A 17829-nucleotide genomic window follows, 5' to 3' on the forward strand; every position below is an offset into this window, starting at 1 on the left:
GACGAGTTTCTCTATTCGGATTCGTGGGTCTTATCTAGTTTACTCGGCAAAAAGCTTAATTTTCATAGTATATCATGCATGAATTTACGCAGAAAACCGTCTGCTTCTATCCAATGTGGGTCTTACCCAGGATATCAGGAGTGTAAGGACTAATCCCTAGGAATATAACTCGATTGAAGTTGGAATATATTGAAGCCCTGGGGTCACCTCCTGGCGAACATATCTAATGTATTTTCGAAACAACAATCTCTATATCTCTATATATCTCTCTACAAACTTTTGTTGTATCATTTTACTACCATTTTAGTATTATACCGTACAAATCGGTAATATCATATTTCAATATCGCTCCAACTCGTATAAAAGTTTTTGTCTTCTTATTAAACGACTTCAAAATGGAGGATAACCTCCTCCTTTCAATTCGGATGTTTTTTTTAAAGTACTATTTTCGTCATATAATATATGAACGGATTTGTAAAAAATCTTTTTTGATGGTTCAAAAAGGGGCTAATTCTGAATTGGAATTTCATATGATGAGTTCCGAAGACAGATAACGAATCTCACCAAAAAAATTACAATAAATCAATCGCGATTGCTGCTTTCGCATAAATGTGCTTTGTTTACACAGTCACACATCATATTGATGTTATGACAGAACACTCCACAGAGTTACGCAGATGTATTCAGTATAGTTTTAAACATTGGTGTAGTAAGCGGTGATAGCGTTGGGTAGGAGCTCGACTTCACCCTCGGAGCGCCGAGTTCGAATCTCAGCACGCACCTCTAACTTATCTAAGTTATGTGCGTTCTAAGTAATTAAAACACCACTTGCTTTAACGACGAAGAAAAACATTGTGAGGAAACCTGCATACTGGAGAGTTCTACAATATGTTTTCAAAGGTGTGTGGAGTCCACCAATCTGAAGTGGGCTAACGTGGTGGACAACTGCCTTAATCTTCTTCTCATTGTGAAGAGGAGACCCGTGCTCTGAAGTGGGTAATTGGTTGTTGTGATTCAGCCTAGCGGGGTTGGTACACCAACATTTTCAATGAAAAATAGAAGTACATACTTGCATATTTTTAGTGACGGGAAGCTACTTGTAGCATATACCGAGTAAACAAGCTTGATTTATACAAATAATATGTACCTTTTAGTTGGTATAACATTTGTATCAGATTTTGTTATTTGTTAATTTTTTTTCAATCTTGTCTTCGCATGGATGTAGCAAAAGCTGATTCTATTACAAACACTAATAAATAAGGTTTAGTAAAGAAACCTCTCTACCCGAGATCTCTTCCTCAGAAGTCATGCTAAATAACGAAACAGGGCTGCCGCAATAGCCAGAATTAATGCTTCTTTGCGAAAAATTACCTCCGGACCTTTTTTCGTAGACTCCGCTATAGTTGATTACAAAAGTTTTATTGTCGAATCCGGATTTCGCGATCTGCGATAGAGTACTCACACACAACATTTACAACACTGAAACTAAACTGGCTGGGAATTTATGCTCTGGCTTTTTCCGTGTTAATTTTCCTGGGCACAAGTTAAAACATTCTTTTTTTTTGTCGTGTTTAAGATTTTATCAAAGTTTGTTTGTGAATTGATTTGAAATTTTTTGTGGAACTGATATTGGTGAAATCGCTAGCGCTACATAAACTGTCTCGTTATTAAGAAAGGCACATTATTTTTGTGATATATATTATATATTAAACCTTCTATAATCTATAAAGGAAAAGAATAAACAGGATATAAAATAAAGTCCTGGACCGCGTTACTTACCTTGTTGTATCCTTAAAACAATGAATATTCAATAATCTGAGATTGTATCGCGTAAGTACACTTCTAGTAATATGATCTAAGTATGCAGATAGGTTGACACTGGAACTTCTGAATATAATCTGGTATAATATAATATGAAAGTCCATTATGGACTCTTACTTTTTATGAGATGAATGAATTATGAGATACATCATCATCATCATCATCACCATCATCACCATCATCATCATCATCATCGTCATCGTCATCATCATCATCATCATCATCATCATCATATAAAACTCCTACCAATATGAGAATTAATAATTTCATATGGCCATGAAATTAAAACGTGTTTTAAAAATATTTCAAGTTAATGAAAATTTGGTGCCAATGGCTAAAATCATATCGGAGGAAGATTTTTTCCATTATATTAATATGTCTGATACAAAACTGGGGTCGATCGAACACTACAAGCCATTGCTGATATAGGCTATGTGTGTGAAGGCTATCGACATGTCCATGCGATAAATATTTTCTTTGTTATTCTTTTCTGTTTAAACAAAAAAACATTGTACATGACTGTACTAGTTAGTAATAAAATATTATAGGTGTACCGACAAAATCAATACGCTCACTACGAGGTTTCACACTTTGCGAGCCTCGATGGTCACTGAGACGAAACACTATAGTAGTATACGTCAGATTTAGAGAGTTTCGAGTTAGTTGTTTCGAAGTTTTAAAGCAGTAGTATTAACGATTCTAATCCCGTCCTGGACCAAGGTTTGTGAAGTATTGGGTTTATGAAGTAATAAAATCGTTAGACCAGCCCCGAAGGTAGGATAGTGGCGGTGTCCAACTCCTTGCCTTAAATAGCACGTTAAGCTGCGCTTGCTTTTATTATTACTAATTATTAATTAATTGTATATGCTAAGATCTTAAATCCCTTTCTCTAAATATGACAGAGGCGGCCCGAGTCTGTACAAGGGACTTCACGGAGTTCAAGGTCATCGTGTGTTTTCGATTTTAAATTTACTTTTTTATTCAAAACTGTTTATTTGCTGTAGATGTACGGACTAAATTTAAAACCATGAGCATACATTCAATTATACTCTTGTCGTTCCAGTTTTTCGATACTCGAAAACCATCGACGGCTGCGCGTTGTACTAACTAAGGGTAAAAGTGGTCTGTGATAATACCCCATTGTTTCTAGTAGTGGATATACCTAGATTGTATTTTATAATCGAACCAAAACTCCATTGTGTACGTGGTGCGTGAAATTAATTGTTATTTGTTGTTTAAGAAATCGAATTGACAAAGAGTTTTTCATAGAAATTCTTTTGTCTTCTTTTTCCTTTGGTAGTGCTTTACGGTTCAGGAAGAGAAAAGAGGAAGACCATTTACCGAAGTAATGTTTTCTTTCGTTAGACAAAATACTTCATTTAAGTTAATTATTATAGTATACAAAATAGTTGACTCCATATATGCGTAAAATAAATATTAATTTATTTATTGTTAGGCACAAAGAACAGGTAATTACTACAGTTTAATCGCAGTAAATAAATAATATCAACACAACACTATCTAACCTAAACCCAAAGTGTACGCACATAACTTGGAATTTTAAATGAACACAGTTATAAAAGCACGGATCAATAGGTAACCTAAAAATAAAAACTGTATAAGAAGCTAGATAAATGAATAATCTAAAACATTGTGGTGCATTTACGATATAGGTACAAATAAGTAGTCGGTAGGAGATAAAGTGTACACGAAGTATCGTAACTATCAAAATATCTATTATCCCACTTCCCAACGCAGTGGTATCACTTATGTGGTGCTTACCACTATAATCAACAGTGGGTACATCAACGCTCTACTAAAACACACGCAAGTTTCTTCCGTAAATTTGTGTGCACCTAAGTTCTGCTACAAATACTTTTCTGTGGATCATTGGTCGTGAATGTCACAACGGCAGCTTAATTTTCACGAGTTTTGAAATTAAAGCAATGTTGAAAATTTTTGTAGAAAAAAAAGACAACGTCTTTGAGCACACAGGGTCCCCCTTAAAACCAGCGCTGCAGCTCGCTGCGGCTTCGTGCTGAGGTGGAACCCTAGTCGTCCACATGCTTTTTGTTAGATATTTTTTATACATATTCTTGTATACAATTGTAAGAGATTTTGTGGGCAAATATAAATTTCATTTCATTTCGTAAAGTTTTATTATCTGACCCCTAATCAGGTTAACTCTGTAGGTACCATCTTAGACTGCATGTAGGTAGGACTCACTTGGGGGCAGAGTTCCAATTCCAGCACGCACCTCTAACCTCTCTAAGCTACGTGCGTTTTAAGCAATTAATGACTTAATGCTGAAGGCAAACACCGTGAGGAAACATGCATGCCTGAGAGTTCTACATAATGTTCTTAAAGGTGTGGGTGTGGAATAGAACAATTCGCTCTGGGCCAACTTAGTGGACTAAGGCCTTAACCCCTTCTCATTGTGCCCGCTAAAGGGCACGTGTCTGTAACTACTTTTTTCGGTTTTTTGGTGTACTATAAAAGTGTATTCATTCATTCATTCATTCATGCCCTCTAGTGGAAGGGCAATGGGTTGATATGATTATGATGATGATTATTATTTATTTGCTGTCAGATGAAATGGTAATTATAACATTCTTCCATCAACGAACACGACATAATAATTAAAATCGGTGGCATTGTCCCTCAAGTTTGAAAATATCGGATCTGCATTCATTAATAAAATACACACGTTGTTGCACCTTGTTCAAAAATTGTTTCACCAAGCTTCAGATTCTTGATTGAAATAATTTTGCGCCGGCTGAAATCGTTTGTTTATCCACCTCTTATAATTTCCTGGATATTTAAACTTAGAAATACCGCGGGTGGTTATATCCTTAACCCATTACCGGTCTACTTCAAGGTACGGGTCTCCTCCTACAATGAAAAGGTTTTATTCCGTTGTTCACCACTTTGATCAAGAACTGATTGGTTCGCACGCCTTTAGAACGTTATGGAGAACTCTCAGGCAGGCAGGTTTCATCACGATGTTTTCCTTCAACGCTAAAGCAGGTGATATTATAATTGCTAACATTATAAACGTACATAACTCCCAAAAGTGAAACAGTGGTTGAAGCTGTAACCACTAGGCTATGACAGAAAGTTGTTATTTACTCATTTAATGTATTTCAATTCAAAGTGGATAATATTTGGGTAAATGAGTTTACATGTTATAACGGCAATTGATTGTAAAGCTGTGCACCGTTAGAGTTTAACTTTTTTTTTATTTACTGATTCTGGCTACGGACGCGTCGGCTTAACGTGCTCTCCGAGGCACGGGCTGGTACTGAGATTTTTTTTGCTAGTACAACAAAATTGAATACGTAACAATTTTTGCCGAACCCCGCAATTGAACCTATATCGTCGTAACCTCTTATCTGTAGTCGGGCATGTTAACCACAATACCAACCAAGCATATAATTAATTAAATGTAGCCACTCGATGTGTTTCCGTAATCCATCCTCTACGTCACTAATGAGGAATGACCTATTTACGATGGCGGTACAATGTATTACGAGGTATCGGTATTCGATGTTTGTAGCTTCCACTCGGATGAACCCATTTTTGATTTTGTTTTTTTTTTTGTTTTAAAGGTAAATTGGTGTTCTTCGCTATGTTTAATTTAAGTCGGTCCAAGATGGCCGCCGACACAAAATGGCAAATTGATTTTTTTTGTTAAAAACCGCCTCATATTGGTATCAATTAAAAGGGTTTGACTAGTAGAATACAGTACACTATGTTCAAAGGGGATGAGGAATTTTTTCGTAGGGATTCTTAATTTTTTAATCTTATGTTATGTGGCTGTTTATTCTTGATTATGACGGTCGATTGGCGCAGTGGGCAGCGGCCCTGCTTTCTGAGACCAAGGTCGTGGGTTCGATTCCCACAGCTGTAAAATGTTTATGTGGTGAACATCACTGTTTTTCAGTGTCTGGGTGCTTATATGTAAATTTTAAGTATTTATGTATATTGTTTATTAAAAATTATTCATCAGTCAACTTGGTACCCATAACACAAGCTACGCTCACTTTGGGGCTAGATGGCGATGTGTGTATTGTCATAGTATAAAAAAAAAATGCATATATCCTCTTGTTTTACATTTCATGTTTCTTGTTCCAGGTTGGGACGCAAAGGGCGAGGGCGAGAAGGCGCCCTTCCTAAGAAACGAGCCCGTGAAACTGACACCGGCCTGGGAGGGCTCAAACCTGCCCAATGATACCCTCAACTTGAAAGGTAACGAACTACTACATTCATTACTTATTACCCATTACCCAGCCCGCTTCCCAAGGGTTTCGTCCGAGGTGACCAAGGGAATATGATTCAGAACGGTCAGCAGCATTTTCTTTGCAACTACTACCATATACTGGAATTACCAACCTGTCTGCCCAGCGTGATGATTATCTGCAAAGTCCATAAGGACAGGCTTTTAGCAGTGGACTTAGGCTATTGATTATAAATACCAGCCCACTGAGGTCACGGGTCTCCTCTAAGAAGGATAAAGATTTATTCCGTAGTTATTCCAAGCTGGCCAATGGCGAATTGTTATAGATAACGGACATGCTGGTTTCTTCATAATTTAACGACCGTTTTACGCAGTGGGCAGTCACCCCGCTTTCAGAGTACCAAGGCCGTTGATTCGATTCCCACAGCTGGAACATGTTTGTGTGACGAACATAAATGTTTTTCAGTGTCGGGGTGTTTATCTGTATATTATAAGTGTGAATAATTTACATAAGTATATTATTGATAAAAATATTCATCTTAGTACCTATAACACAAGCTACGGTTACTTTGGGCTAGATTGCGATGTGAGTATTATACGTAATTTATTATATCAAGTTATATTGTATTGCTTCAAAGCACATAACTCCCAACAGTTACGAGGTACGTGCCGTTGATCCAACTCGGTAGACGCAACCTCCGAAAGGAAAACCATAATCTTATTATCGTGATGATGATGTCGATGGATCTTACTACAAGTTAGTTAGGTGTAACTTAAATTGTATTTTTTGTTAGCTACAAAGTCAAGCTTCGTGTTCCGACGCTTTAGTATCAGAACGAAACGTGTATAATAGATAGCTTTTTTTTTGGACGATGTGTGTTATATATAAAAAGTAAGAAAATAAATAAATGAGTAAATGTTTTTATGAGGCTTCCATATCACTCTTTTAAGTGTTCCAACTAGTGGGATATTAAGGCTGAATATGTAGTTTATAGATAAGTCCGTGAGTACATCTGCAATTTTACCGCTGCACCTACGTGTAGCCCAACGTGTTCTCTCATGTTGCGCAAACTAATTAATATAACTGAAATTGTTACGATGCGGGCCCTGTCAATACCCACGCTCCGAGCTTTATTTAGATCACACGTTCACTGACCCGTTAATAATATGCCTAACTACTAAATCATATAACCTTGACGGCCTCTTGGTGAAGCGGTCTTTAAACTGGAGGTCTCAGGCTCGAATTCCGTTGCCATCACTTGTAGGAATTATGTAAATTCAAAATTCAAATTCAAAATGTCTTTATTCATGTAGGCCTATCAAGTCTATCACAGGCACTTATGAAGCGTTCATACATACATGTTTACATAATTGTAAGGGGATGGTGATAACTTCGTTCGCCAACTTAAACCTAAAGCTACGAGGGTTCCAAACGCGCCCTGGTCTAACAAGAGCCCACAACAAACTTAGCCGGGTATATTTTTTCTTTGTTATCACCATCTCACAGCAATTTTTTTTACCTATGAAGCTAGAGCAATTCCCACCCAAGATTTTTTATCGTTTAAGTAATCCTTAATATTATAATAGGATTTTTCTGTAAGCTTATGTTTTATATAAACTTTGAACTTATTGAGAGACATCTCAAAGATTTCATTTGGTAGTTTGTTATAAAATAGTATACAATTGCCCTTGAATGAATTTGCAATTTTGTGTAGTCTAGTACGCTGCAAAACGCGCTTTTTTTGTATTTTCTTGTATAAGCTCAGATTTGTACAGTTTCCTAGGAAAGCGGCAATGTATAGCGGTAACGCCATATTCTGCAGAAGTAAGAAACTGCGGCAGTTGAAAAATGATAACATTATAAAAAATACAGATCATTCGTTTTTAAAAACACCTTGACCGACCCTGACATGGAACTCATTTTACGATAGGTACCCTAGAAAAACCCTTTTTGAATAAATTTAAATTTTAGATACAATGCTTATAACCCAAAATGTTTTCCCAACTAAAATCGCAACTCAATCACGTAACGAGAACGTAGAAGAGTTAATATCGTACATATCAATATTCAATTAGCAGTACGTATCGTATTGATTCATTCATCACGCGTTCTCCAAATAGATCAAATTAGCAAGCAACCGAGGCGGGCTTCAAGCAATTTATTTTACGAATGACTTTGTTAACTGTATCTGCCTATCATTCATTATTACGTGTCCCATATATTTTCTTAACTAGCATTCATACATGCGTGTAGTATTGCTGGATTCGCCTTCGATTGACGACCTCCTCGTTGGCGCAGCGGTCAGCGCTGTGGTTCGAGTAGCAGGTCCCGGGTTTGATTCTCGGCAGTGGCAATTTGGGAATTAATAAATTCTGAATTTTCTCTGGTCTAGTCAGCTCGCAGGACAGGCACGTAGCGTTTTTCGTGAAATTAAATCTAAAGCAAGGACTGTTCCAAAAGCGCTAAATAATGTATTATATAAGATTTGGCGTCTTACTAATAATTCATAGAATTTTGAATACAAGGTATACAAATATCACCTACTCTTGCCGTGGGTGTCGTACGAGGCGACTAAGGGAATATAAATAAGGAAGGTTGCGTCTTCCTACCATCAACTGTGATCACCCACCCGGCTGCCCAGCATGTTTATAGGCTAAGTCCCCGTTGGGAGAGGCTTTTGGTCCAGCAGTGTACTGTTATGGATGTTAAAAAGATAGCGAGAAAAAGAGAGCGGGTTCTTGTTCTTTTAGGAAATCCCGGGGCGTCTCATCATGTGTGCCGAGGGCGAGCCATCGAGGTGTTTTTTTGTGGGAAGAAATCCCACATAACCAAATTTTCTCCCCCAAGAAGTCGGGTATCTAATATCTAAATATGTAGACACGTTAATTTAATGGGGTTCTGGGGATATAATGCCCGAATTATTAACTCCCACCTATGCTAGCAGTTCAGGTTAGATTGCTGTCAAGGGCTAATCTATAGTGGATTAAATATAAAATGACTGTTATAACTTACTCGTAAATATAACATGTAGTTTCATTTAGAATTCGCCAAGCGGGTGAACAGATGGGCCCGTGAGCCGTGTTCTTGAATAAAGCGACATAACCATTATTTATCGCCTAGGCATGGCGTAATGTAACATTTTTCACTGCAATGCGTGAGCTTGCGGCCATTTCGCTGCGGAAAACGGGTTAGCGGCGAAGTTTTCTAAATTAAATGTTGCCATTCTACTTCGTACATACCTACCGCGTATTGCAATAAACTTAATTGCTGAAGGAAACTGTTGCCGTAAAATAAAACAGTTCCCGTAACTTTGTTTTGAATAAATAAATAAATATATTACTACAATACACACATCGCCATCTAGCCCCAAAGTAAGCGTAGCTTGTGTTATGGGTACTAAGATGACTGATGAATATTTTTATGAATGATATATATAAATACTGATTATATACAGATAAACACACTGACACTGAAATAAATTCAAGTTCATCACAAAAACATGTTCCAGTTGTGGGAATCGAACCCACGGCCATGGACTCAGAAAGCAGGGTCGCTTCCCACTGCGCCAGTCGGCAGTCCGTGTTTTAGAAGCCTTAGCCTAGTGGTAAGGACTTTGGCTTTCCTTGCAGGGTAACTGATTTCCAACGGCCCTCCGGAGTTATGTGCATTTAAAGCAACTTAATATCACCTGCATAAACATTAAAGAAAAACATATTGAGTAAAACCTATATGGTCATGGGCGCCTGGAACCACTTCTGATGCCATTTGCCTGATTTCATGCAAAGTTAGCCCTTGCCTGGCTCAAAACAAGAGTAGTCCTTACCTGAATCCAAGCAAGGGTAGCCAAGAGTGAACATAAACCGAAAAATAGTCCACGTGGTCTACGAGTATACAAAAAAGTTTAGGAATTTCAATAAATGCGAAATATTTAGTTGTCGTTTTCTCTTTGGTAAAATTTCAGGGAGATTCGACATTATAAGTCAAAATAAAGTCATTAGTTTTTGAAATCTCATGCAAATACATTAAGATTTTCGTCTACAAAAAGTTGAATTTGCAATGTAAATGCAATAAAATACTGTGAATAACTACAATTAGTGCTAATAAGAAAAGCTAATTGGATAAAATAATTGAATAGGTACCCAATAAATAGTGAAACACATTAATTATGTACGCTTCGACATGAATTTAACGAAGACCTTCGTAAGTTTATATAACCTTGCCTAGTCGCGTTTGCCCGCGACTTCGTTCCCATTAACCTATGATCGGCTCAGTACAGGGGACGAGTCTCCGCTCAGAATTAAAAGGATTCAGGCCGTATCGTTATCAACCCGCTACCAAAATTCAAAATTCATTTATTTCAAGTAGGCCTAATACAAGCACTTTTGAAATGTCAAGTCTGTCCGTGTGTAGTGACTCTACCACCGGTTCGGAAGGCAGTCCAGTACCGGCTCACTAGTCTACTCACGGATCTACTCTCAGAATGAAAAGGGATGGACACAGGGCAACACTTTGTAGGATGTGGTCTTTTCATGCCCTGCGCAGTTTTGCTCTGTTTAAAGGCTATAGTTTTCCATCAGGTGGTCTATCTGCTTGGTCCATCAATTGTTAACCATATATATATATATACATATATATATATATATATATATATATATATATATATATATATATATATAAACTTATCACCGCTTCATTGACAACATTATAATATTAGTTAGGATAAAATTACATTAATTGTTTGAGCGCTACGATTCAGGTTTTACTTTCCCACTTCCCAACGCAGTGGCTCAGTTCCCTAAAGCTGGGCGCACAACATAACAGTGGGTATATAAACGCTTTACTAAAACACACGCAGGTTTCTTCAATAAATCTGTGTGCACCTAAGTATCACGACATTTCGCCAAAATTACTAGTTTTAGGTATGTCATAAAGAATAAAACGTTATAATTCCCTATTTTTTGTTTAATAGGCGTAAAATGATATTAATAATAAGAACGTTTTAATCTAGATGCGGTGATAGTGGCTATGACTTCGGATTCAGTTTCGGGCGGGCCGATTTAAAATCCCAGCTTAAGCAATTAAAATATCACTTGCTTCAACGGTGAAGAAACCTGCATGCCTGGGTATTCTCCATAATGTTCTCAAAGGCGTGTGGAGTCCATCAATCCGCACTGGGCCAGCGTGTATACTTCGCCTATTCCATGTTTGTTGACGGTCGATTGGCGCAGTGGGCGGCGACCCTGCTTTCTGAGCCCAAGGCCGTGGGTTCGATTCCCAAAACTGGAAAATGTTAGTGTGATGAAAATGATTTTTTTTTCAGTGTCTGGGTGTTTATATGTATATTATAGGTATTTATGTATATTATTCAATAAAAAATATTCACCAGTCATCTTAGTACCCATAACACAAGCTACGCTTACTTTCGGGCTAGATGGCGATGTGTGTATAGTCGTAGTATATTTATTTATGTTCCCGTGCTATAGCTGGGGGACACGTTTATTTTATCCCTTGTGAGGGGATATAATTTTTGTCTGCTGCACGTGCCAGCCCTGCTGAGGGGTAAATGTTAAGCCACATGTGTAATTAAACCGCCAACTGCGCTCTTCAGACCGGATCGCAGCAATCTTGCTTGGCGGCAGAAACAATCATGGCGGAGTGCTCTCTAACTATTATGATTTTCGTGGAAATAATAAGTTGTCCGTAAACGAAATTCTGTTGAACTAGTCTTACACTAATATTGGTGGAATTATTATATTGACCGTGTTAATTACCATTGTTCCAGGTATAGCCATGGACTTGGCGCCACCCAAAGACAAATGGAACCTCATCTACCTGACTCTATTACTGCACGGCCTGGGCACCCTCACCGCGTGGAACATGTTCATAACCGCCAAAGACTACTTCGTGAAATACAAACTTGTGAACACGCCGCAGTATGCGGACGACTTCATGACCTACATTGGCTGGGCGTGCCAAGTGCCGAATTTGCTTTTCAGTTGGACGAACATATTTGTCAAGATTGGGTGAGTTGATTTCAACGTTCTGGCATCGAAGACGTTAGAAGGAACACGTCCTCCACGGTGCCGCCATGTGTCATATTGAGGCGTAGGTATTAAGCCTGTGTAATCATACCGGCGACCACGCCATTCCGAACTCAGCATTGCACATTGCTGCGTAACGGCAGAAATAAGTCTGGCAGTAGTACTTCCCCAGACGAGCTAAAAAAAAGCTCTTCTTAATGAAGATGGCGCTCATTCGAAATAAAAAAAGCTAAAATTCACGCGATAGAGTGAGTATGTAGGAACTCTCACATTTGGCACTAGTGAGGCATATTCAATTAAAAAAAATTTTTTTTTGCTTTATTTGTTTTCATCATGTATGCATAAAGAAGCTAGATGCCATGAAATGGAAAAATCCTTCGCATTTATGAGTTACCAAATTTAAGGGTAGGCAGAGCTTTTGTGCACGCCAATGTGTGTATTGTGTATAGTACTAGTAGATATGGTCGTATTATTATATGACCTCACATCCCAACGCGTCTTACCAAAGAGTTTAAACTAATTACAAATTACACTGTTTGTAAAATGAAATCTCGCCATTTCGTTAAAGCGAACATCTATCCGACTTCCCAACGCAGTGGTATCACTTATGTGGTGCATTCAGGTGAGGGAAAGAGACAAATATACTATAATAAAGATATGGATATCTTTACTTAGTCTAAGACACAGATCTATTGTTTAACTATTACACTGTATGGATTACCAATGCTGTCAACTATGCCTAGGCCTACTTCCCACTTCCCAACGCAGTGGTATCACTTATGTGGTGCATTCAGGTGAGGGAAAGAGATAAATATACTATAATAAAGATATGGATATCTTTACTTAGTCTAAGACACAGATCTATTGTTTAACTATTACACTGTATGGATTACCAATGCTGTCAACTATGCCTAGGCCTACTTCCCACTTCCCAACGCAGTGGTGTCACTTATGTGGTGCTCACCACTATAATCAACAGTGGGTACATCAACGCTCTACTAAAACACACGCAAGTTTCTTCCGTAAATTTGTGTGCACCTAAGTTCTGCTACATTTGCATTTAAAACGAAAATGTATGTAAATACTTTTATTACACAACACAAAGTTGGAAACCACGTTCAAAACTATTTGAGCAAACATAATATACGTTAAGAATATTTTTTAGGGGTTCGATACCTAAAGTTGTGTTCCGGTATTACTTCCGATTCTCCGAAGTATTACTTAACATACCCGAGAGTGAAATCTACTAAACATGCAATTGGCAAACATTCTGCCACCACCTTAACCATCATTAATCAATATATGAAATTTAAAACATCACTTGCTTTAACGATTAAGGAAAACATCGTGAGGAAACCTGCACGCTTTAGAGTTCACCATAACGTTCTCAAAGGTGTGTGAAGTCTACCGATTTAAATAAATATACTTCGACAATACACACATCACCATCTAGCCCCAAAATAAGCTTTAGCTTGTGTTATGGGTACTAAGATGACTGATGAATATTTTTATGAATAATATACATAAATACTTAGAATATACATATAAACACCCAGACACTGAAATATATTCATGCTCTTCACACAAACATTTTCCAGTACTGGGAATTGAACCCACGGCCTTGGACTCAGAAAGCAGGGTCGCTGCCCATTGCGCCAGTCGGCCGACAAATTTACTTGGCCAGCGTGGTGGACTATAGCCTAAAACCTCCTCATTCTGAGAAGAGACCCGTTCCCTGTAGTGGGTCGGTAATGGGTTTATAACATAATAAGTCTTAAATCACATAATCAAGAAAATGTTAGAATATTAAAAATGACAATGTTTGTTCGTTTGTTACGCTTTCACTAAAAACTTCTTAACCGATCCTCATGAAACTTGGTAAACATATTCTTGGAATTGTTTTAGAAGTAATATATATAGGATGCTTTTCATCTCGAAATTAAGCTCGGTTCCTTTGGGTGAGGGGATGAAAGTGTTTGACGATTTTACCCCATAACTCCGACAAATTATAACCAATTTAAATAATTATTTTTGTACTATAGATGTTATAATATGTGTTTAATTTTGCCCAAACTTTGTGAAGATCTGATGAATGTGGTTGGATGTGGAGGTCAGAACTCCTCAGCGGACAGCAACAAACCCCTCATTTAAGGCTTAGCGATCCTGAATACTTTAATCTTTTTTAGAACTACAACTAAATACAATGCCACATCAAAAAAAACAAAATCAAACGCAGATGAAGTTGCGGGCAATGCAAGTTGTATTAATATATAAACACCTTATTGTTTTCACGCATATTTATGATCAACATTTCTTTCTAGGGGCAATCTAACAACGCGAATAGTGTGGTCTCTGTGCATCGAAGTGTTGATCTTCGTGGTGACGGTGGTACTCGCTATGGTGGACAGTTCGCAGTGGACGGACGCCTTCTTCATACTCACCATCATATCCGTCTTCTTTTTGAATGGTGAGCCTAGTTAATAGTATCTACAATAACTATGATACTTAAGAGGTTTTGAGCGCTATTATTTATCTATGTTGTTTTTTGTTAAAGAAAAGATATGTTATCTTAATGATCTACGAATATAAAATCTATATATATAAATTACAGTTGTGTTAGTTACAGCATTTATAACTCAAGAACGGCTGGACCAATTTTTATGATATTTGATTTTTTGGATTCCTCTTAGACCGGAATAGGATAATAATTATTAAAATATAACATTCATAAAAAACAAAAATGATCCGCGGTACGAAGTTCGCCGGCACAGCTAGTATGGCACAGTTTTCGTTACATCTTAGAGATATCTGTGTAGCGATAAGACCGCTTAATTGTATGCATTATGTAAACTTATTTTTTTTCAATTTTCCTGTATTTTTATGTGTTACAATCAAAGTATATTCATTCATTCATTCATTCATCAACCCATTGCTTTACAGGGCACAGGTCTCCTCTCAGAAAGAGGAGGGTTTAGGCCAAAGTCCACGCTGGCCAAGTTAATTGGTAGACTACACACACCTTTGAGAACGTTCTGTTGAACTCGAAGGCATGCAGGTTTCCTCACGATGTTTTCCTTAATCGTTAAAGCAAGTGATGTTTTAAATTTCATAAATTAAAAACGCACATTCTTAACCATATTACTAACTGAATACTTTACACGAATTTATGAGATTTTCTCCTCGATAGTAAAATATTAAATTTATAATGTTGGCTTTATTAAGTTTGACTTTACGTCCTAACGCCTCTCAAAAAAGAGTTCAACTTGAATTACAAACGGCAATTTCTTTATCGCCATTTTCGTCAATCGTCGATGCTATCGCGAGAATTTACTAAAAATAGCGATTTCGATTACATCTATCCCACTTCCCAACGCAGTGGTATCACTTATGTGGTGCTCACCACTATAATCAACAGTCGGTACATCAACGCTCTACTAAAACACACGCAAGTTTCTTCCGTAAATTTGTGTGCACCTAAGTTCTGCTACATATTTATATTAAGAGTGAAACCAAACGTAACTGAACGGGTGAATGACTTTGGACGGCCAAATTTAACCTTTAAAGAAAGAAAAAAACCTAAATATTTTTATAAATGAAAAATTGTTTTGACAAAAAAGCAAGAAATAAATATTTTCTGCAACATTTTTAATCTGTGCCAAATAAAATGTTGTATGTAAAGTATCTTGTAATTTTTTACATTTTCTCTTATCAAACTCATACATTTGCATTTAATTACGAAAAATGTATTATTTTATTGCCCACCACTGATAGATCAGAGTCGACATATTATAACAATGTAAAGGCCGCTCCAAACCAAAACGGCAGTTAAAACATCGAGTGTGGAACCTTTACACGTATCCTATGTTCGGTCCCGAAATTTATGGTTTTTTTTTCCGCGCGGTAACAGGCGTAGTGGAGATTTTTCTGCTTCCAAGCAGCTTTCCGAAAGACGTGGTCGCCAGTGTAATAAAATAAAAAAAATATACTACCACAATACACACATCACCATCTAGCCCCAAAGTAAGCGTAGCTTGTGTTATGGGTACTAAGATGCCTGATGAATATTTTTATGAATTATATACATAAATACTTAGAGTATACATATAAACACCCAGACACTGGGAAACATTCATGCTCATCACACAAACCTTTTCCAGTAGTGGGAATCGAACCCACGGCCTTGGGCTCAGAAGACAGGGTGGCTGCAAACTAAGCCAATCGGCCGTCAACTTACAGACGGGCGTCACTTTTTATGACGTGTTTCTTGCATACCTCTATGTAAAGACAATTGGTTTTCTGTTTACGAGTTATCAGTTGGGCCAGTACCCCTTTATAAATTTGGTTACAAATTTATATGGTACCAGCTGTGTACACGGCTTCGTATGCGGTATTTTGGTTTTTCATGAATCCTGCGGGAACCGTAGTTTTTCCCGGGATAAAAAGCAGCCTATGTGTTAATCCATGGTATAATCTATCTCCGTTCCATAATTCAGTTGTTTTTGCGTAAAAGAGTAAAAAACAAACATCCATCCATACAATTTTTTTTTATTACAGGTTTCAATGCAATTTTCCAAAACTCCGTTTACGGTTTGGCCGCCCGTCTGCCTCCCCAGTACACCGGCGCGGTGGTGCTTGGCTCAAACATTTGCGGCACACTGGTGGTGTTTATCAGTTGGGCCTCGGACGTGTTCACCAGCAGCTACAGGACCTCCGCGATATACTACTTCATAGCTGGAATGTTAGTGCTGCTCATATGTTTCGATACTTACTTCGCATTGCCACTGAACGTGAGTTATTTTTAATTTTTCGTGTTGTGTAATATTAAATTTATTAAATACATATATATATATTTATATAGCTTCGAACAGTGCGTGTTGCCAGTGATGACTTACGAAACTGAGACATGGTCGCTAACTATGGGACTCACTAACATTAACATTCACTCAGCGGGCGATGGAGATACCTATTCTAGTGCCAAATAAGCGGACTCCATCTAATGTGTGATTGCAGCTAGTATATTTATAAAATTTGCTTTAGAAAGGCTGGAGAAATTCAATATTTTATTGACATCTTATAGATTATACAAAAGCTGAATGCAAGTATCTATGAAACGTGTAACCAGTGGCGTGCATAGGGTTTTCGGTCAGGGTATGCATAAAAAAAATAGGTACTGAACATGCTATTTTGATGTTACTGTATAATTTTATTTGTGAGTAGGTACCTAACCTAACATTGTTTGTGATACCCATGTAGATCTTCTCATCATCTCCTATTTCCAGTAGGTATAGTAAGCTCTGAGACGACCGACTAGCGAGTTTTTTAAATTGTCTGCCATTGCGGCAATTACATTAAATAATGTTTTTAGTGTAAACAATAAACAAACATAGGTATTATTATAAATAAATAATGAAACAAAACATTGATCACTGCTATTCGCCTGTTTTTGTAAGTCAGTCAGAGCTCTTTTTACGTGCCGCTCCTTGTAGGTGCATTCCTTCCTTTACGAATAATCTCAATTAAACGTTAGTTAAGAATTAGCTCTAAACTTACCTACATTTTCCAAGCACACTGAACCATCAGATCACACGCCGAATATAAGAACTTTCTTACACTAAGAATATTCCTCACAATCATTTACAAACAGTACACTGTCACAAAGGTTAATGTTAACAATAATAATTGTAACTATTTACAAACAACCGTACAGCAAACGAAAAAAACAGTAATTA

At 37.4% G+C, this 17829-nt stretch overlaps 1 protein-coding gene across 1 annotated transcript in view; it reads left to right on the forward strand.

Annotated features, from left to right (window-relative positions):
• LOC120634147 (equilibrative nucleoside transporter 1) overlaps positions 1-17829 on the forward strand; it is a 53350-nt gene that overhangs the window by 28522 nt on the left and 6999 nt on the right. The window contains exons 3-6 of the mRNA XM_039904562.1: positions 5956-6069; positions 11842-12082; positions 14422-14567; positions 16655-16887. Of these exons, the coding sequence (XP_039760496.1) occupies positions 5956-6069; positions 11842-12082; positions 14422-14567; positions 16655-16887 (734 nt within the window). The remainder of the gene's footprint in view (positions 1-5955; positions 6070-11841; positions 12083-14421; positions 14568-16654; positions 16888-17829) is intronic.

Source organism: Pararge aegeria, chromosome 23 (assembly GCF_905163445.1).
Source record: "Pararge aegeria chromosome 23, ilParAegt1.1, whole genome shotgun sequence".
In the NCBI taxonomy this organism is placed as follows: domain Eukaryota; kingdom Metazoa; phylum Arthropoda; class Insecta; order Lepidoptera; family Nymphalidae; genus Pararge; species Pararge aegeria.